The 23,838-nt window shown below is 31.0% G+C and overlaps 1 protein-coding gene across 1 annotated transcript in view; it reads right to left on the bottom strand.

The window, feature by feature from the left end:
- The window catches only part of LOC114331280 (ras-related protein Rab-30-like), a 39,152-nt gene that overhangs the window by 13,995 nt on the left and 1,319 nt on the right, over positions 1 to 23,838 (bottom strand). The window contains exons 3-4 of the mRNA XM_028280796.2: positions 17,281 to 17,464; positions 11,381 to 11,532 (exon numbers count right to left, since the gene is read on the bottom strand). Coding sequence (XP_028136597.1) covers positions 11,381 to 11,532; positions 17,281 to 17,464 — 336 coding nt within the window. The remainder of the gene's footprint in view (positions 1 to 11,380; positions 11,533 to 17,280; positions 17,465 to 23,838) is intronic.

The raw sequence follows: 23,838 nt of genomic DNA, 5'->3' as shown, positions 1-23,838 counted from the left end.
TGTTTAAAATACTTAACTTTTTGGTTATAAACGAAAAAAGCGAAAATTTACCGTTTTTTGATCTTCATTTGTTTATAACTATGTATATCATCAAAATCGGCTGCAGGAAACATAAAGGTTATTAATATAGATATCCATACTACTCAAAAAAATTGGTTTCGGCCTGGAGAGGGTTGTGTAACCAACAGGATATTTTTTTCCTTATTTCTCTGAACTAAGTATACGCTTTCCATTCCACCAGGAATGAAAGGCATCGATGATGATGATTCGCGGATAAAGATACAAAAAATTATAAACACATGAGTAAAGGAAATCGTAATGTTCATAATAGGCAATTGATTGTGTTCAAAATAAAAGAGCTAGACGGAACTACAACGTTAAAGGGGTTTTGTTGTTTCATATGGTCAATGGACCTCTAAATATGAAAAAACTGCGGAGTACTACCATTTTAACGGGTGCGTTTTTGAAAAAGGGGTGAATTAGTCCGTAGGCACAGGTTGAATTAGGGTGAGTTTTATGCACTTTTGGTACAAACACGTATACAGAAAAATTGTTCCGGGTTAAATTTACTATCGAAATATCACCTTTTAAAGTCTAAAATATTTTTTTTACAAAAATATATTAAAAAAAAGCAAAAAACACGAAAGAAAGCAATTTTTTTTTGCCCCATAACTTTTTTCCACGGGGATATAGGTATAGACACTGCCTCAAAGAAAAAAAACTTCCATCCTTTCTCTTTAAAATGATGTTTAGTAGAAGTCTCTAGGTTTTATAATTTCCGAAATATGATTTTTGAAAGTTTGCCGCTCACAGCATTTTTGGGCAATTTTTCCCATTATTTCGCAAACATTGTTCTGCAACTTTTTTCTACGCATTTCTAGGTATATGACATGGTAGAAAGAGAAGTAAATTACCTTTAAAATGGTCTATGTCTATTGTATAAGGTCGTACGACTATTTTAAGCAAGTTATGGTTTTTAAAGTTTTATACTTTTAATGATTTGATATTGTTTACGATTATTTTTTAAATTTCTCATTATAACTTTTTTCTTGTACATTTAGGTATATACATTGTGCAATAAAAAAAGCTTACCTTTAAAATGGTGTAGGACTACGTATTGTAAAAAATTCCAGGACTAATTTTAACAAGGTATCCATAATTTGAGAAAAATTTTGATTTTTTTTTATTTTTTCAATTAGAAGAATATAATTGCATTTTATAACATAATTTTTAATTCCAAATAACTTTTCTTAATAACACTTTTCGATATTGTGAAATATAAAGGTACTTTACTCTTGAGCGAAATTCATATTTTTTAACATACCTCGTATACTATTAATAAAATTTTATATCTGATGATTGTATCTTAGGTTTTAGACGATGCAGAGCATTTTAAAAAATTTTTTTTTCATAAAGTTAATAATAAAAAAGTTCTAAATACGGTTCCAACTTAGTGGGACATATTGCATGTGTATATGTCACACGTTGAAAAAGCATATCTTGTTTAAAAATAGTCCTAGAATTTTTTACCATACACCATTTTAAAGTAAAGAATATAAACTTTCTTTTTTATTAGACAATGTATACACCTAAATGTACAAGAAAAAAGTTATAATGAGAAATTTAAAAATAATCGTAAAATATATAAAAAATTATTAAAAGTATAAAACTTTGAAAAACCATATATTGCTTAAAAATAGTCATACAGCCTTCTACAATAAACCATTTTAAAGGTAATTGACATTTCTTCCTAATAAAGTTACCATTGCATATACCTAAAGCTGCGTAGAAAAAGTTACAGAACAATGTTTGCGACATAACAAGGAAAATGTCCCCAAATTGCTGTCAGTGGCGAACTTCACATTTCGGAAACTATAAATCCTAGAGACTTGTACTAAACGCCATTTTAAAGAGGAAGGATGAAAGCTTTCTTTATGTGAAGCAATGCCTATACCTATATCCCTGTGGGAAAAAGTTATGGAGCAAAAAACCAAAATTGCTTTCTTTCGTGTATTTTATTGCTTGGTTTTGAATATATTTTTGTAAAAAAAAATATTTTTGAATGTAAAAGGTGATATTACGATAGTAAATTTAATCTGGAACAATTTTTCTATAGACGTGTTTGTACCAAAAGTGCATAGAACTCACCCTAATGCACCCTATGCCTAGGGACTAATTCACCCCTTTCTCAAAAACGCACCTCTTTAAATGGTAGCACTTCGCGATTTTTTCATATTTAGAGGTCCATTGACAATATGAAACAATAAAATCCGTAAACGTTGTAGTTCCTTTCTAAAGTACATAATTAATAGCCTATAAATGAGAAAGAGTCAAATAAGAACAAAATTAACAAAATAGAGAGTAAAGTAAAGTAAAGAAAATCAACTCGAACAGGTGATAATTGATAATATATGAATACTTGGGATCAATAATAGCAGATCACAGAAAAACAGATACTAGAGCAGGTGGTGAAAGAAATAAAATATATTCGGTTCGCTAAACTCAGACACAACTGGCCAGTGATTTTAGTAGGTATTTTTTTTTGTTTTTGGCCAATTTTGCCAAAATGGGCAAAATTACTAACTATTTAGTAATTTACGAAATTGACAAAATTACTTACTAAAACCACTAGCCAATTGTGTCTGAGTTTAGCGAACCGACTATATAAAATATACTATACAATTAACAAAACCATTTTGGGGGGAAGGGAACTAAACAACAAAGTAAAAGTAAAATTATCTATCTATCTATACAGGGTGAGTCATGAGGAACTGTACATAATCCTACCTCGTATGCAGGCCTCTATGGGAAATAAAAAATGACCATTAAAAGTGTCTGCTCCCATTGTTTAATAATATACAGGGCGAGTTGTTAATTTTTAAAGAAATTTGTATTCGTCATAATTTTTGAACAGTAAGATCGATGTGTCTTTTATTTTGGTCAATCGTTACACTATTACCACCCAATCAACTGATTTATTCAAACTAGAAAAAAATCAGGTCCGGCTTTAAAAAATTAGTTCGTTTTGGCATTAGAAAAATATTTCACCCTGTATAAGGTTTTAGAAAACTCAAGAATTTTACAAATTAGACAAATAGGCAATTAAAATGGCATATTTGTTTTCTCCCCACACAATTACTTAATTTTTTATAAAAAAATCAAAAATGACTATAAATTAAAAGTTTGGTGAAAAGAACCATAGATTTAAAAAAATTAACTTTTTTTAAAAAAATTAAGTTTTTTTAAACAAATATTTAATTTATAAGTTACCGCCCAATCAACTGATTAATTCAAACAAGAAAAAAATCAGGTCGACTTTAAAAAATCAGTTCATTTTGGTCTTAGAAAAAAATTTCACCCTGTATACGGTTTTTGAAAACTCTAATATAAGAATTTTACAAATTAGACAAATAGGTAATTAAAATGGCATATTTATTTGTTTCCCCACAAGATTACTTAATTTTTTATAAAAAATCAAATTTGACTATGAATTAAAAGTTTGGTGAAGTGAACCATAGATTTTAAAAAATTAACTTTTATTACAAAAATTAATTTTTTTTGGACAAATATTTAATTTATCAGTAATAATACTACCACTGCTCGTGCTATACGTTTTAAATAATACAACCTTTTTAGCCAATTTCCAGAATTTTAAAAGGAACAGGTTGTTTTGAATAATACTAAAACATCATCCTGTATAATATTTGTTTGTCAAAAAGGAGATAAACAAATAAACCTAAATTAAACAAAAACAAAAAGAAATTTTCCCGACATTTTTCCCGTCGTTTTTTGCATCACTACCTTCTCACCATGTATTAATACTACAGTATGGTGCAAATGGAAGGAATAAATTCGATATTTCGTAATCTGGCGACTTTAAGGAAAAACCCCAAAATAGATCGATTTTTATTTTTAAATTCTGATTTTTTGGCATATTTATTATATTAGTGACGTCATCCGTCTGGACGTGATGCCGTAATCGATGATTTTTTTTAAATGGGACTAGGGGTCGTGTGACAGCTCATTTGAAAGGGTATTAAATTCTCTATTCAGCAATATAAACATTGCCATAATTATTTATACAGGGTGGCCGCAAAAATATTTTTTTGAATTATATTAATTGAAAAAAAGAAGAATGTATGTAATTTATTTAATTCAAAATACATTTTACTGCTGTTAGAAATTGCTGAATTTTTTCCAATACCAAAACGAACTAATTTTTTAAATCCGGGCGTAATTTTTTTCCAGTTTGAATAAATCAGTTGATTGGGTGGTAACTCATAAATTAAATATTTGTTCAAAAAAAAATTAATTTTTGTAATAAAAGATATTTTTTTTTAAATCTATGGTTCCTTTTCCCAAACTTTTAATTCATAGTCAAATTTGATTTTTTTATAAAAAATTAAGTAATCGTGTGGGGAAAAAACAAATATGCCATTTTAATTGCCTGTTTGTCTAATTTGTAAAATTATTATTAGAGTTTTCAAAAACCGTATACAGGGTGAAATTTTTTCTAAGACCAAAACGAACTAATTTTTTAAAGCCGGACCTGATTTTTTTTCTAGTTTGAATAAATCAGTTGATTGGGTGGTAATAATGTAACAATTGACCAAAATAAAAGACACATCGATCTTACCGTTCAAAAATTATGACGAATACAAATTTCTGTAAAAATTAACAACTCGCCCTGTATATTATTAAACAATGGGAGCAGACAGTTTAGAAACAGTATTACATCTGCAAAAACATACCCAAGTGCAGACGCAGCAACTAACCATAATCTGCTCTGTGCTGGATTCAAACTAAAACTAAAAAGAATAAAAGCCCCCACAACGCAGAAGAAACCTAATACTCGACTCCTAAGAAATGCCGTAATAGCAGATGAGTTCGGAAATAAGATAAATCGTGAGATTAAAAAACAGTTAGAAAGATCTGAACAAGAAAATATCGGTCAAAATCTAGATATCATGAATTCCGCCATGGTCACCATAGCAAACGAAGTTTTGAAACCAGAAAAAGATCCAATAAAGAAAAAGGATTGGATGACCGATAAAATACTAGACCTTATTCAACAAAGAAGAAATTGGAAAAACAAAGACGAGATTCGGTATAGAGAGATATATCGACAAATAAGATACGAGGTTAAGCGAGCAAAAGAGGACTGGATGGAACAAAGATGTCGTGAAATGGAAGAACTACGAAGAAAACATGACGAGTTTAATATACATAAAAAGCTTAAAGAAATTACCTACACTCAGAGAAAAAGAACTCCTCACTTTATGAGAAACTCCAAAGGTAACATAATTCTCGACTTGGATGAAAAAAAGGAAGAATGGACTAACTATATAAAAGAGCTCTTCCTGGATACGAGGCCACCACTTAGCACCACAAAGTATACGAATACTGGTCCTAGTATTTTAAAAGCGCAAGTAGAGAAAGCCATCAAACAGAGCAAAAATGGGAAATCTCCAGGCCCTGACCAAATACCATCAGACTGGCTCAAACTTCTGGATGACGACAATGTCTCACAATTAACAACCATTTATAACCATATATACGAGACTGGAATGATGCCACAGATATGGTTGGAGTCTACATTTATTCCACTCCCAAAAAAACCTAATACATCATCATGTAAAGACTTTAGACTAATTAATCTCATGAGCCACTCTCTCAAGCTACTTCTTAAGATAATTCTTAATAGAATCAAGCAGAAATGTGAAGAGACAATGGGAAAGAAACAATTCGGTTTCAGAGAAGGATTGGGAACAAGGGAAGCTTTGTTCTCAATGTTAACATTACTTCAACGATCATGGGAAGTACAGAAACCAATTTACGTCTGATTTTACGTTATAGATTTTGAGAAGGCGTTTGATAGAGTTCAACATGATAGGTTGTTTGAATATCTAGAAATGATTGGAATAGATGATAAAGATCTGAGACTTTTACAACATCTATATTGGAATCAAGAAGCTTCTATTCTGGTAGACGGCAAAGAAACAGACAAAATTTGCATTCAAAGAGGTGTCAGACAGGGTTGTGTGTTATCCCCAACTTTGTTTAACGTATACTCAGAAATAATTTTTAATGAAGCCTTGGAAGGACAATGTGGAGTTCGAATCGGGGGAGAAACTATTAACAACATCAGATATGCAGACGACACCGCGATCATGGCTGAAAATATCGAAGATCTTCAATTCCTTATTGATCGAGTCACTAGAGAATGCTCCAATAACGGACTTAACATAAATGCAACAAAGACAAAGTTACTTGTGGTTAGTAAACAAGACGTCAGCCCTATGCAACTAATTGTCAGTGATGAATCAATAACAAAAGTTAACCATTTTAAATACCTAGGATGTTGAATAAACGAGACACTAAATCCGGATGAAGAAATTAAAACTCGTATAGAAATTGCAAGAGGAGCATTTATGAAACTTAGATCTATTCTGAGCAACTCTCAGCTGAATTTACAACTAAGAATCAAGTTCCTAAAATGTTATGTGTATCCTGTATTACTATATGGATGTGAAACCTGGATCATGAAGGTTAACATGATGAACAAATTAGAAGCCTTTGAGATGTGGTCGTATCGTAGAATGCTCAGAATATCTTGGGTTCAACGCATTTCAAACAGAGAAGTCTTAAACAGAGTAGGTCAAGGCGAAGGTGACTTAATGAAGATGATAAAAAAGAGAAAACTTGAATATCTGGGGCATATAATGAGAGGTAGCAAATACAGGATGCTGCAGTTAATACTCAATGGAAAGATCGACGGAAAAAGAGGAATTGGTCGAAAGAAATATTCATGGCTCCGAAACCTTCGTCAATGGACTGGCTTATCAGCAGATCAATTGTTACATGCCGCACAAGATCGAGAACGATATCGGCAAATTGTTATGGAAGCTACCCACGCCTAAAAATTTGGGCACGGTACTTAAAGAAGAAAGAAGGGAGCAGACACTTTTTAATGGTCATTTGTTATACCCCATAGGGGCCTCCATACGAGGTAGGAGTATGTACAGTTCCTCATGATTCACCCTATATAAGGATTTTTACAGCTGTCGCCGCCTTCCTTCTTTCAACCAACGTCTCCAGTCGTTTCTGTTCTGCCATTCTCCGTCTCTAAGGTCTCGTCTTTCCATGGCCTCGTCCACTTCATCCCTCCATGATTTTCGGGGTCTACCTCTTCTTCTCTTTCCTATTGGGCTCCAATCCGAAATCTTTGATATCCACAGCAAAATTATCTTTTTATAAAACTATCGTACTGCCAGTATTAACTTATGCAGGAGAAACTTGGACCAGACAAACAAAACACGACAGCAATCTAATTGCTGCGGGAATTAAATTCAAATGGGAGATGTTGCAAAGACAAAACATGATTGGATAAGAAACGAAATAATCGGAGAGACGTTATTAAAAGAAAATAATTAGCTTGGTATGTCCATATATGCAGGATGAGTCAAAATATTTGAATGGCCAAATAGTCCAGGGCGCATCTGTTTTGAGATGGACGTTGAGAGGTGACTCAAATTTGAAAATAACTCAAATAATAATATTTGAAAAAAAAAATACTAATAAATAATATATGAGTTATCCTCCCACTCATAATGGTCCGGAACATTGTTTAAATAATCAAACTGTCAAAATATGAAGAAAAAATTCAATTTTTTTATTGGTTTTTTGATTATAACTTTAAAACTATTCATTTCTGAGAATAGTTGTATTGACATAAAAGTGGCGTAATTAAATTTGCTACAATATAGAATTGGTTAAAAATTTAAAAAATATTCACCCTTGCTGCAAAATAGCAATAATTGCGAAAAAAAGAACAATACAAAAACAAGTATTCGCATTTTACGTTTTTCAACCATTTATGCTGCACTTAGGACCCTCATATTTTACCCAGAAAAACTTTATGATATAGTAAAACAACACTGTAAATTTCATTAAGATCGGTTTAATAGATTTTGCAAAATAAATTTTGCAATCCAGCTTTCGCAAAAAAAATTAATTTTTTTAAAATGTTGCAGGATTGAAAATAAAGCAGATAGCAAGTTGATTTTTTTTGCTTATAGAAGTGTACTGTACCTTTCATTTGCAATTCGCAAAATTAAAATCGATTAATTACCACAGTGTCAGGAAATTTTTTAAATAAACATTAATTTTTGGTGCTACGCGCAGGACAGCGGTGTTCGATTCACACAAGTTGATTTACACCAAAATTTCTTCCAATCTTTATCTAATATATTATTTTCTTACTCTATATTTTGTTGTATATTAATATGTTAATTCCACAAAAATCAAACTTATTTTATTATTGTTTGTGAAATATTTGTAAAAACACTTGCATATGTTAAGTTAAAATATATGAACAAAGAAAGTTTTTGCTAAAAAAAGTGTTATTTCAAAGGATAGAGTATGTGTTGTTATTTTGCAATAAACAAATTTATTTATTTATATCGAAATGTAATAAAAATTAAAATGTATCAATCATTATCAAAGGTCATTGGAATGCCCAATCAGAGCAAACTATCCGCTGTCCTGCGCGTAGCATCAATAATTAATGTTTATTTAAAAAAATTCCTGACGCAGTGGTAGTTAATCAATTTTAGTTTTACAAATTGCAAATGAAAGGTACAGTACACTTCTATAAGCAAAAACAAATTCAACTTGCTATTTACTTTATTTTCAGTCCTGTAACATTTTGAAAAAATGAATTTTTTTTGCGAAAGCTGGTTTGCAAAATTTATTTTGCAAAATCTATTACACCGATCTTAATGAAATTTACAGTATTGTTTTAGTGTGTCATAAAGTTTTTCTGGGTGAAATATAAAGGTCCTAAGTGTAGCATAAATGGTTGAAAAACGTAAAATGCGAATACTTGTTTTTATATGGTTATTTCGCAATTATTGCTATTTTGCAACAAGGGTGACTATTTTTTAAATTTTTAACCAATTCTATATTGTAGGAAATTTAATTACACAACTTTATGTCAGTACAACTTTTCGCGGAAATGAATACTTTTAAAGTTATAATCAAAAAACGAAGAATAAAATCGAATTTTCCTTCATTTTTTGACATTTTGATTATTTAAACAATGTTCCGGACCTTTTTGAGAGGGAGGATAACTCAAATATTATTAATTGAGTTATTTTCAAGCAAATTCTGTAAAAAAATTTGAGTCACCTCTAAACGTCCAAATGTACTAATATTTTTACAGATGCGCCCTGGTCTAAAAAGAGTTTATGAGGTGGAGTAGATAAGCCATAAAAACAACAAGACATAACATTCAAAGTATTTGTGACTGCATAGATCCACCGATGACGCATGAGATGCAGAAATAGCTATCTGGAGATGGTGGTACAACTCTGAATCAAATAAAAACAGAAACTGTCTTTCCCCTTTTTCATTTTTACTTAGATTTTTGAGTACTCGAAACTGTCTTTTGGCATTTTTCCTAGACGAAAAGAGAGTAGATATGTGACTGTTGTCCTTTCTGATTTCTTCTATATTCGTCGTCTCCGTGCTTATAAATTGTTAAAGCCGGAGATTGAGAATGTAACCAGAAAGCAGTTTCTTTTGACGAAAAGTCTTATAGTCCATGTGGTGAGACCGCTCCCGTCTAAAAAAAACATTTCTAATTTGATTTCTCTGCGGATTCATATTCAAAAATGTCCCCTTTAAACAAATTTGAAGGGTGCCGAACAAAATTTTTGGGCAGAAATTGTTTAAAAAATTTTTTTAAACAAATACATAAGATCACCTTTTATTGCTCCAAAAAATATATTTTTAGATTTTTTGGGTCATTCTAAACAAGAAAGGTATCTTGTGATTTTTCTCAAAAATTGACAGTTTTTGAGTTATAGGCGATTTAAAATCTAAAAAATGCGAAAATACGCATTTTCGAGGCTTAAAAACTCATATTTAAATTAGTATTTTTAAGGGTGCCAATAACTTGGATTAAAGTTTAAACATTCCTTTTCAAGATTCCGAAGAGTGATCGGGTCTAACTTCAATTTAGACCGTAGTTTTTTAATTGTTAATTATACACGTCCATCCGATTTTTTGGCCGGTGCGGCGCACTCTATTTCAAAAATCTCCTATTTTCCCCCGAAAGATATTTTTTCTAGATTCTTTGGGACATTCTAAATAAAATAAGTGTCTTGACATTTTTCTCAAAAGTTACCAGTTTTAAAGTTATAAGCGATTTAAAATGCGAAAATGTGTTTTTTTGTCATTTTTCGGATCTTAAATCGCTTATAACTTTAAAACTATTAACTTTTGAGAAAAATATCAAGAAACTTATTTTATTTAGAATGTCCCAAACAATCTAGAAAAATATTTTTCGGAGGAAAATAGGAGATTTTTGAAAATAGTGCGCGCCGCACCGGCAAAAAAACCGGATGGACACGCATAATTAACAATTAAAAAACTACGGTCTAAATTGAAGTTGGACCCGATCACCCTTTGGAATGTTGAAAAGGAATGTTTAAACTTTAATCCAAGTTATTGGCACCCTTAAAAATACTAATTTAAATATGAGTTTTTAAGCCTCGAAAATGCGTATTTTCCCATTTTTTAGATTTTAAATCGCCTATAACTCGAAAACTGTCAATTTTTGAGAAAAATCACAAGATACCTTTCTTGTTTAGAATGGCCCAAAAAACCCAAAAATATATTTTTTGGAGCAATAAAAGGTGATCTTATGTATTTGTTTACAAAAATTGTTTAAACAATTTCTGCCCAAAAATTCCGTCCGGCACCCTTCAGATTTGTTTAAAGGGGACATTTTTGAATATGAATCCGCAGAGAAACCGAATTAGAACTGTTTTTCAGACGGGAGCGGTCTCACCACATGGACTATTAGATTTAAAGTATTGTTTATTATTTTATTTCAATTATTTTTAATTGTTTTATTACAGTAAACTTTGTATCTGAGTCTTTTCGTCTCCTCGTTTTTATTCGAATTCTATTTAGACAAACCATTCTCAACAGCATGGTCAATTTGTCATTCATTGTGACTGATTAATAATTGTTTATATTAGGTATATATAATAAATTTATTATTGAAGGTTAAAAACAAATGATATAAACACATACTTTGTTTATTTAATATTGTTAAACATTGAAAGTTTATTGAACTGTATTATTTTTTTAATAATAAACTCTGTTGGACTTTTTTCATCAAATTTTCTGTTTCTTCCACAATTATATTAAGTCTGACTTGCTTGTTTATGTTAAAAAACTTAATAATACCGCTAACAAATATTATGATTTGTAAAAATTTCAAAGTAGCTGAACAAAATTGGATCACAAAATATTTGTTGATTATTTTAATATAACATAATAAGATTATTTTAAGAAAATCTATATTTACCTTCATAAGGTCCTCGGCAATTTGCATAAAAAGTTTTTCAACATTGTCTGACTCTTTTGCAGATGTTTCCAAGTAATACATATTGTGCCTTTCAGCAAATTCTTCACCTACATGGGCGGGAATCTCTCTATCTTCCCTATCTATTTTATTACCTACAAAAATTAATCGTTGGGTAAACAACTAGTTTAACCAACAAATGAAAAGATGGAGGAAATTAACAATTTACAATGAGTCAGACTGATTCTGTAGTTCAAGTCACTATGAACCAATCCTATTGTTCGGAGGTGCCCCTTAACATCTTGGCTGCATTTAGAGATATTTATAAACTTACGTTGAGTGTGTAACGACGCATATAATATATGCCTCTCACATATAATATATGCCTCGGGGATATATTATATCCCTTAATGAACCTTTGCCACAGTGTGTTACGTCAGTGGCAGAGTCGACACAGCCAACCGTTAGTGTAATACAAGTACGAGGTCTCGTAACGCAACCAAGGTATTAACTGACACATGTCCAGTAAGGAAGTCCGTATGACTCTCAGCTGATTCCGCTCGTTTTTTCTAGTACTTCAGCCCTATCACATTTTTCCAGTAAGTTAGGATCTAAGTAAATTTTGTAAGTCATGCTCTGCTGGCAAGTGCATCAATTCTTTCATTGCTGTATATTTTCCAGTGCCCATGAACCCATACCAATGTGTCAATGCTATGTTCTGCCAGTCTGTTCAATTCCTATATTGATCCTCTCATGTTAATTTCTCTCGAGAAAGATTGCAAAAATCTTGTGATATCAATCTAAGGTTGTTAATCTCAGTTGGACATTTCTTTTTACATCAACTGCCAGGGAATTCTCTAGTGCATAGTGTAAAGTATGGTCAAACAGCTTATTTTCAGCAACAAATTTTGTAACAAATAATATGAAAAATGTTAAGAAATTTAGACTCCAATCCCTGACATGACAAGGCTTTTGTTTACAAAACTCTCAAATACTGGACATTTTCCTGTACAATGGATTGGAGTAGATTGGAGGTATTGAAATTTTAGGTTTCTGCCTTTTTCCTTAGTGGGATTGTCATTGCATTTATCTTAGTTACCTCTCCAGATAACTGGAGTTCTCCAGATAACTCCACAGCTATAGTATATAATTTAGAACTTCAATAGAAAGTACCAAAATAAATTAGGAAAGGCTGTAAATATACTAAGCATTGAGAGTAACTATTAATATAGGTACTACATAACTTGTATACTGGACATAACAGTATTGAAATAAAGTAGCATCTGAGTAACATATTGTACCAACAATGTTTACAATACATTAATATTATATTATTACGAGGCTTGTTCAATTGAAACCCATCTTTGGTCCAGGAAAAATTTATTAGCAAATATATCTATAAATAATTACCACTAAAATTAAAGCACATATCCCATTGTTCCATGAATTGATGTATACCTTGCTTAACGACGTTCTACACCTTCGGCAAAGAATTAAGGATTTGCATGAAATTTTAGTATGTTATAGTTTACGTCAAAAAACTAAGACTTGATTTTTTAAAAATTGTTTTACCGTGCCGTTTAATTACTATTAAGGGTCAAAGTTAAGTTTTAACATGGGCTCTTATGGGAATTCTTAAAAAGTTAATAACTTTTGACCCAAATTTACGATTTTTAATTATTTGTGCTTAAATTAAAGGTTTTTTGTAAGGAATAACATATTAAAAAATGAGGATTGTTTACCGTACCATTTATTTTTAATTTATTTATTATAATTAATTCCGTAATTTCCGTAATTTATTATAATTTATTTTTATAAAGTATTCAATACTGAAACATATGATTTGAGTATTCTGCTATAAATCCATTGTTACCAACTTTCGCTTGCATATAAGTTTCCCCCCTTTCCTCTGAGAGGCATACCCCGCAACGAAGGTGTAGAACGTCGTTAAAGAATTCTTATGGCTGTTGCTCAAAGAATTCTTTCTATTACTTTTTAATGCTTTTCAGTGTCCCAAAGATTTAAAAATCGCAATGCAATAAATCGTGACTATAGGATGGACACTCTAATATCCTCAATTTATTTCATTGTAAATTTTCTTTCACTACTTCGGCAATATGAAGCAGTAAGTGTTGTAGTGCAGAAGAATGACATTAAGTGAGAGCTTTCCTGGACGTTTTCGTCTTATTGCTTGATGGAAATTGTTTAAAGTTTCATTATGCAGGTTTGTGTTGATATACACTCTATTCTGCAATATCTATAAGGAAGGGTCCTTCATGGTTGAAAAGAAATGTTGTTTTTTTACAGCACACTGATTACATTTGGATGAATAGGGAACTTGCACATTTTTTTTATTAGATAATAATGTTCAGTTTTGTTTAAAAATGAGATTTCCAAAATTTCAGTCTTCAAAAACTCGTAATAACTTAGAAATACATATTTAAAGTTTTGTGCGGTATAAAATAGTTCAAACGGCCCGTGACGTCACATAGTTTTGCATTAGCTTTGATTATGGTTATATTTCGCTGTGTCTAGGTACACGCTAACGTGTACGCAAATAAAAAAGTTAGGTAAACACGAATTAAACTTCATCAAGCCAGTGACGTCATTATTTGGCTTGCGCAGTGACTATACATTTTAGTACATGCTATTTTGATATGTTTAGTGTTTGTTTGATAGAAAAATATTTGTTAAGGGAAGGGAAGCAGAACTATTCAGATGTTTTAAACTTAATTGTAATAAATTAATGTATATATATATATATATATATATATATATATATATATATATATATATGTATATATATATATATATATATATATATATATATATATATATATATAGATACAAGTTTTTATTGAGGTTGCAGTCAGTGTAAGGGGCAGGATGAGAGAAACTCTTTGTTACAATCGAGCTTTCGCAAAATTTATTTGCTTCGTCAAGATTAGCTAAAATGAGTATATAATTATAAATACAATGAAATTAAAGATAAAAGAACATTGTATAAAAAAGCACAAAAACTTACAACGTGAGGTTAGTTCATTAATTTAACATTTCCACAAAACATAATTATATAAAAATATCCTTATTTTAATCGTTTCCAAATTTCAATGTTTTAATTTTTACAATTTCTAATGAAAAATTTTGATTTATTAATTTAGTTCTAAATTTGATTAATGCCAGAAAGACACTCAATTAATGTCAATAAGACATTAAATAGGTATCTGTTTATTTTATTTTAAGTTGTTAAAAACTAGTTTTTTGATTATTACTTACTAGCGCACTTTAAATTATGGAAGGTATAGATAGATATAAGTACATGTTTTGTTGATTATTGTTTTATTAATAAATTAAAGTGGCGTTAATTTTAAAAATTTAATTTTTGAAATTTTGTCAGGGAATTTACTATTCTTTAATTAGAATATCATTTATCGTAAGATAAAATATAATTATAGATGTTACTTAGTTTATTTATGTCTGTTCTTTTATTTACACATTGATATTTATTTATGCACACCATTTCTAAAAATTCTCTTTTATTTAGTTTATTTTCATGTTTTGAACATTGAAATTTGGAAACGATTAAAATAAGGATATTTTTATATAATTATGTTTTGTGGAAATGTTAAATTAATGAACTAACCTCACGTTGTAAGTTTTTGTGCCTTTTTATACAATGTTCTTTTATCTTTAATTTCATTGTATTTTTAATTATATACTCATTTTAGCTAATCTTGACGAAGCAAATAAATTTTGCGAAAGCTCGATTGTAACAAAGAGTTTCTCTCATCCTGCCCCTTACACTGACTGCAACCTCAATAAAAACTTGTATCTACATATTGTCAGTCAATAATACCAAACTACTTATATATATATATAATATATATATATATATATATATATATATATATATATATATATATATATATATATATATATATATATATATATATATATATATATATATATATATATATATATATATATATATATATATATATATATATATAAAGTAATATATATTACCAGAAAGGCCAAAAGCATTTTCTTACACCTCGACCATCCACCTAGATGTTCCTGACGAGAGCTTGACATGAGCTCGAAACACGTCGTGTAGAATATCGGTGGTGGTCGAAGTGAAATAAAATGCAATTGCCGTTTCCTTTCATATCACGGTTCTTCTCCGTTATTGACGAATGTGTAGCGAATAACGTGGCTTTGTAGACAAATCTGGGACACAAAGAGGTGTCTTTTGTCGTTCATCGTCTTTTATGAAGACTTTGAAATTTACATTTTCGCGTCCGCTACGGAAAAGATTTCTTCTGTATACCAGAGAAATCTTTTCGTTTAATTAATATATATAAAAGTATATATTTAGGTTAGCAAAATAATGATATGCATTTAGTTGACATGACATGTAGGTACAAAATATTGTTAAAATAATTTTTATATGTAAGTGAATTATTATAATCAACTATTCTAAATGCAAAATAAGCCACAATTTAACTAAAAAAATTATTTTATTAACGTTTCGATGTCCAAATCGGATGTCATTGTCAAAATACAAAAATTAGTCAGATTAAATAAATTATTAGAAAGCATTTTTTTCTAAGCAACAACATTTTTGTTTAATTTAATCTTTTGTATTTTGACAACGACATCCGGTTTAGACGTCGAAACGTTAATAAGATTAATTTTTTAGTTAAATTGTGGCTTAGTTCTCATTTAGAATAGTTGATTACAAAAATTCCACAAGGATAATAGCTTCAGAACAAGTTAATTATTATTGTGAAGGCTTTAGGTCTTCCTTTTATTTTAATCTTGGACGGTAATACTATTTCATTTATAACTAAAAAAATATATATTAATTTATAGTCTATTATCTTTTTCGTACTGTTTTAAAATGTTCTTAAACTCGTTAAAAGAACTAAATATTGTCCACACTCCATAGTTAATTTAAAAACAAACACTAAACAAATAAAAAATAAGAAATCACTGACACTCTAACTTTTTTATTTGCGTACACGTTAACGTATACCTAGACACAACCTTATATTTAGGTATATTCTTCTTCTCCTTCTTTAGTTTATTGGCCTCCACCTACTTGGGTATTTGACCAGCTCATCGTCGTGGAATAAGTCAAAAATATTTATATTCTAATGACATTTATCGTATGTCATTGTAATAATATATACCAGTTTGTTAAAATTGCGAGTTTTATACTGTTTTTGAAGAAAGGGAACGAAGGTTTACTATTGAAAATAAAACCATTTTGTAAAAGTAAAAATTTTCTATGAATAGTTCAAACGATCAAAAACACTTGTAACGTCACATAAATGTATTTTCTACTGACGTTTATAACGTCTAATTTAAAATTCTGTTTACTTTATTGGAAAAATGTAAATGTACAACCCAGTGACGTCACGACGCGTTTTGGACCACCTGTTTTAATTTGAATTTTTAATCGTCTTTAGGGCCAAACGAAAGACAAACAAAACTTTTTTATTTTTGATACATGTTTTAAATTATGTTCTGTTGCGATTTATAACATTTTTTTCGAATTTAAAAATGTATGCAAGTTCCCTATTGTTAACAATATATTATGCCATTTTTAAGTCACAATACTTCAAATCCCACTCAAATACAAATGATAGGAACTGGTCAGTGTGAGGTTTACAGACATAACTAATATTGCAGAATGTCAGTTGTGTGATTACAATAATAAATTGTTTCCAATACCAAGAGGAACAAAAATGGGGTTTAATTGAACAAACGTATATAGCAATAAACAATAACCTTATAAATAAAAAAAATAAATATATAAGTAAATTTTGTGTCCTCCTATCCTATGACACTTGACCCTATTTTAATTAACCACCATACTATAAGAAGAACAAACTTACCTACAAGAATTCTAAGTACTTTACTACTTGCATATTCTTCAATTTCCCTTAACCAATCTGGTAAACAATCAAAAGTTGGCTGAGATGATATATCATATACTAATATTAGAGCATGTGCTGACCTATAGTAACTTTGGGTAATTGATCTAAATCTTTCCTGGCCAGCAGTGTCCCAAATTTGAAGCTAAAAAGATTAAAGAAACATTAAGTCTTTATGTAGTAAGGTGAGCCAATTGCCAATTAAACCATTCGCTGCATACGCATACAGCATACAACACCACATACAATCACAATCACACTCAATACCTACAGAATACTGTATATGTAAATTAGAAACAAGCTCTTATGCCAAAGCTAATTATGATTTCTTTTTCATACCAGTAAAATTGTCACTTTAGTTTTTCTAAACCCTAACCAATTTTTTATTGTTTCAGGGTTTTGGTTTTTGGTTATTGGTTTTTGGCTTTTCTGCTTCTTTTCCATACCTGGAAACTTTTAGTTTCTTCATAAGTAAATAAGTTTACTTTCTGTTTGGATGCTGCGATTTTCTGCTTCTTTCTCACCATAAATGGTCTATGGTTAGACTTTCCTGGAAATCAAATGGTTTCCTCCTATCGTATGTGAATAAATGAGTCACGTTCCATTGGACTTTGTTTCTAGCACAGTGTGGTGATCACTGATGCGGTTATCAGCTAACTATAGTCGTCAGTAGATCCTTTATCCAGGATTTTCTATCGCTGCTAGTCAAAGAGCGGTAAAATATATATTTCAATATTCATGTATTTTATTTTTGCGTCTATTTAACTTTAATAGTACAAACACAAAAAGTACTGTTATGCTACCTTTTTTTTAAACCATCAAATGAATCTGACTAGGAATTTTATTTTCAGTTATTTAACAACTATTATGTACCTATTATATGCAACCATATTATTTGCACATTTGCACAACTTGCACATTTTTTTATTACATAATAATGTTCGGTTTTGTTAAAAAATCAGATTTCCAAAATTTCACGCTTCAAAAACTCATAATAACTTAGAAGTACAAATTTAAAATCTTCTGCGTATTTAAACTAGTTCAAACGACCTGTGATGTCACGTAATTATACTTTATTTATGTTTATGGTTATATTTTAACATTTTAATGACATTTGGCTTGGCAACGTGGCATTGGAACGCAAATAAAGTGTTTAAATTTACTGACTGCATTTTCCGAATATCGCGTGGTGTAGTGAAATTTAAATACAAAGCAAGTGCGAAACGTAAATTATAAAAGTGAAGACGTTCTATTGGGACAAAAAAAGTGGAAATAGACAAACATAAACAGAACAGCGTTTTTTTATAAGGTAACGATTGTGGGTGATAAATAATAAATATTGGAACACTACAAAAAGCTAAGCGGTCAAGCAGATAAGAAAACCAGTATACCAGAGATGAAGTTCTGCTTGAATTTTAAGCAGTGTTGCCGGATTTAAAATAAAAAGAACAATCTACAGTAAATAAAAATAAGAATACTTTCGAAAAATAAGAATACTTTCGAAAAATAAGAATATTTTTGGTGCGTGGATAAGTGGACACACCTCCGCGTGGTTGAAACGGGTGTGGCTCATTTTACGCTACGTAACAAAATAGTAAAATTCTAATCTCTGAGATTGGATAAAAGCAAAATCTTATTAACCGTCGAAGTGAGAAAGATTCTAACGCTAGCCTAGAGATTTAGAAAAATAATCCATAGTCGAAAAAAAGATGGAGGAAATGATGAAAAAGATAAGTGAAAAATTAGATTGTATCGATAATAGAGGCATAAGAATAGAACAAAAACTAAATGAAGTGCAAAATGATTTACAGCTCATGAAACTGGAAATCGCAGAATTAAAAGCTGAAAATATAGCATTAAAATCAGAAAATAAAGTACACGAAAAAAGAATAGAAGATCTAGAAAGAGAGGTAAGAAAGAAAAATATTATAGTATACGGTATAACAGAGAAAGAAGGTGAACAAGAAAATGATATGATAAAAAGTATACAAAATATGGCAATTAAAATCCAAGTTCCACTAAATGAACACACAGACATAATAGACATAAAACGCGTTGGTATACAAAGAGATCCCCTAAGACAGTTACCGAGACCTATACTACTGGAACTTAAAAGCGGTTCCAAAAGAACTGAAATATTGAACCAATCGAAAAGACTAAAAGGAACAGACATTTACCTAAGTGAAGATTATTCCAAGGAGATACAAGACCAGAGAAAAATACTGAAACAACACTTAAAGGAAGCAAGAGAAAGGGGTCAGAAGGCATCGCTAAATTATAATAAGCTAAAAATAAACGACAAAACATATACTGTGGAAAGCTTAGGATACAAGAGGATACAAAGCGAAATGATGAATACTAAAACACCTCAAGGAAAACCCAGAGGAAGAACATATACGGAAAGATCACCAGGAGATGACGAAAATGAATCAGAAAATATGGCGAAAATAACCAAGACTGCACATAATTCCGGCACAAAGCCAAAAAACTGAGATTGTATGTAAAAGTAGCATATAGTAAAGAACAAACGACTAGTATCACTAAAACATACCGGCAAACGAATATGGAAAACGCATTTATGGAATGTAAAGTGACTGTAAAGAAAATGAATGAAAACCTGAAAACGAAACTAGCACGGAAAAAGAACAACGAATCAAACATAAGAAAAAGAGATAGAAAAAGAAAAACCAAGAAGAAAAATAGAGTAAAAGTAGGAACCTGGAACGTTCAAACATTATTGAGACCAGGAAAAATGGAAGAGGTAGCAAGAGAAATGCAAAGATACAGAATAGACATACTAGCACTACAAGAAGTACGATGGAAGGGAGAAGGAAATATCAAAAAGAAAAACTACACAATATACTACTCGGGAGAAAACAAGCAAGGAAAAAACGGTACAGCATTCATGGTTAACAGTAAGATTAGGGACAAAGTTATAGAATTTAAAGCGATAAATGGACGAATGTCGTACCTATATAAAAGTAGAAAACAAACAAGCCAATATGACAATCATAAACATATATGCACCCACAGAAAATGCACCAGAAAATGATAAAATTGAGTTGTATGAACAACTGGAAGAATTATATGAAAGATTACCCAGAAATGATATAGTACTAATGGTTGGTGACTTCAATGCAAAAGTAGGCAAAGAAAACCAGTATAAGGAAGTAGCAGGGAAAGAAACTATTCATGACGAGACAAACGATAACGGAAGAAAATTATGCCAACTAGCAGCAATAACAAACAGTTACATTACAAGTACAAACTTCATGCACAGAAGAGAGCATAAAGTAACATGGTTGATACCTGGCACAACAGACGGCAATCAGATAGATCACATACTAATATCCAAAAAATGGAAAGCAATAATGCACGATGTCAGATCATATAGAGGAGCAAATGCGGACACAGACCATTTTCTAGTAATAGGAGAAATCAAAATGAAGATAATTAAAGCAGAGAGAACAAGACAAAACAAAAGAAGATGGAATCTGGAGAAGTTAAAAGTACAGGAACTAAGAGAACAATATGAGACAACCCTAAAGGAAAACCTAACACAAGCAAATAACACAGAGGACATATGGAAAAATATAAAAGAATCCATTTTGAATTCAGCTGAAGATGTGCTAGGTCAGAGGGAAATAAAAAGAAGGAAAGAGTGGTTTGATGCAGAATGCGAAAACAAAATCAAACAGAAAAACCAAGCAAGAGATAAATGGATATCAACTAAAGAAGTGTATCATCGAAACGAATATAAAGAAAAAAAGAAAGCAGCCGATAATTGTTGCAAGAACAAAAAAAAACTATGGATCGAAGAGCTGTTAAAGGAACTAGAAATGAATAGTAAAGACAGCGCCAAACTATTTGGATACCTAAAAGCTCAACAAAGAAAAGGCAGACCAGTAGTTAAAATTGACAATAGATCATGGGAAACACACTTCACAGAACTATATAGATGCAAAGAAAGCCCGGAAGAGGAGGTAGGCGCAATGGAAGACATTAGAGATAATGAAATAGGGATGCCAACACATGATGAATATTTAGCCATCATTCAAAAAATGAAACAGAAAAGAACACCAGGCCCAGATGAAATTCCCAATGAACTAATTAAAAACGGAGGGGAAAAGTTATTAACAAGCATCTATAACCTAATAGTTAGAATATGGGAAGCAGAAGAAATGCCCGAGGATTGGAAAGAAGGCAGAATTATACCAATATTTAAGAAAGGAGAAGTAACAAACTGTAACAATTATAGAGCAATATCTCTACTGAGTACAACATATAAAATTCTAACAGCCCTCATCAAACAAAAACTTAATCAATTCACAGAGAAAAAAATTGGGGACTACCAGCAAGGATTCAGAGAAGGCAGATCCACTACAGATGCGATCCACATAGTTACACAAACAATCGAAAAATGCCACGAACACAACATAGAACTCCACATCCTCTTCGTAGACTTCAGACAAGCCTTTGACTGTATTGGAAGAAACAAATTATTTATTGAAATGAAAAATCAAGATATACCAGCAAAATTAATCAGATTAACAAAAATGACCATGGATGGAGCTCGAGCCAAAGTAACAACAGAAGAAGGTAGCACAAAATCAATTGCAATAGAAACAGGAGTGCGACAAGGCGACTCCCTGTCAACCACATTATTCAACATAGCACTAGAAGGAACAGTCAAGGCCAGCAAAATTAAAGGAACTATAGCCCACTCCTCAACACAAATAGTTGCATATGCAGATGATTTAGTTCTTATGGGAAGAGACAAGGAAAGATTAAAAGAAGCAGTAACAATCCTGGCAAAAGAAGCACGGAAAAGAGGTCTAGAAATTAACGAAGGAAAAACAAAATATCTACTCTGCTCTAGAAGAGAAGATAACAGGATAATAGAAATCAAAATAGAAAACTACACTTTTGAAAGAGTCCAACAATTTAAATATTTGGGAGTAATATTGAATGGCCAAAACAAGAGAAGTGAAGAAGTAACGGAACGAATACTAACAGGCAACAAAACATACTGGAGATATCATAGGCTTATGAAGGACAAGAACTTATCCAGAAATACAAAACTGAAAATATACAGAGTTGCAATCAGACCAGTAGTTAAGTACGCAGCTGAGACAATGTGCCTCACGGAAAAAGATGAAGAAAAATTGAGAATATTCGAAAGGAAAATCCTCAGACGCATTATGGGCCCGATAAGAATGGACAACGGAGAAATGAGAAGAAGAATGAACCATGAACTAAGAGACATAATGAAGGGAGAAGATATAGTTAGATTTATTAAATCACAGAGGCTGAGATGGCTGGGACACATAGAAAGAAGGAAAAACGACCGACTGATTAAGAAGATCACCAAATGGAAACCGGCAACTGAAAGACCAAGAGGAAGACCTAGAGAGAGATGGGAGGACCAGGTCATGAGAGATATCAAAATTCTGGAAGTGAGAAACTGGAGGGAACTATGCACATATCGAAATGAGTGGAAGAAAATAGTAACGAAAGCCAAGTCATATAACAAACTTTGACAACATACAAGTGGAATGCGGAGTGATTCACCGCAATAAGCGAATCTGAGAGCTCTAAGTAAGAGCGGCAAACATTCCACCTGGAATGAAAAGCCCTGATGATGATGAATGACATTTAGGAGTATTGCAGGAAATCACAATCCTCAGTCATGGATAAATCACAAGTAAAAGATAGAGAGAGCGAGAGAGATAGATATCCATGAACATGTTAACCCTCTTCTTGGCAATGTAACAAACTTGTAACATTTTTCATTTTAGGTCCTAGGTGAGTTCTAGGTAACTTGAGGTATATTTTGTTAGTCATATTTTGTACTAATAATATGAAACTATCCCTAAACGGCAATAGTTGGCTTATATTTTTATTATTACCGATTTCTGATCATTTCTAATTGATGCCATCTGTCATCTGTTGGATATTTTTGAAAAATTTTTGAGAAAATCCTTGACTGCTTTTAGTAACTTTTAATTTTTTGTAAGAAATAGTGAATTCTTGAATTATAAAAAATCATCGCATATTTAGAAATGTAACAAATTTGTAATAAATTCGGTACTTAGCAATACTTGGTATTTAGCAATAAATTAAAGGTAAAATTTTTATTTCATGAATTTTGAAATGAATCTAGAAGGACATTAATAGAAAGAAAACACACTTTTCACATTTTTATTTTGGTTTGCCAAGAAAAGGGTTAATCTGCCTCTTTTCTTGTCCCTGATATTCATTATTGCCAATCCATGGCATATCATATCGTCGCCTTAATACTATAACTTGATAACTCGAAATTAGTAGTTTTGAGATAAACGAGTTTAAAGATTTTAAAGATATTTGTGCTGCTACCATACCATGATGTTGGTAAATACAGAATTCACTCTGCGGCTCTAAAATACTGTTCCTTAATTTTGGCAACTGATCTATTTAGGAATATAGTGTAAATTTGTTTTCCAATATGGAAAAAAACATGAAAAATTAAAGTTATCAACT

The sequence above is a fragment of the Diabrotica virgifera genome, chromosome 1 (genome assembly GCF_917563875.1).
Source record: "Diabrotica virgifera virgifera chromosome 1, PGI_DIABVI_V3a".
Classification (NCBI taxonomy): domain Eukaryota; kingdom Metazoa; phylum Arthropoda; class Insecta; order Coleoptera; family Chrysomelidae; genus Diabrotica; species Diabrotica virgifera.
The sequence above is the reverse complement of the archived record's forward strand: the minus strand, read 5'-3'. Positions and strand labels throughout refer to the sequence as shown.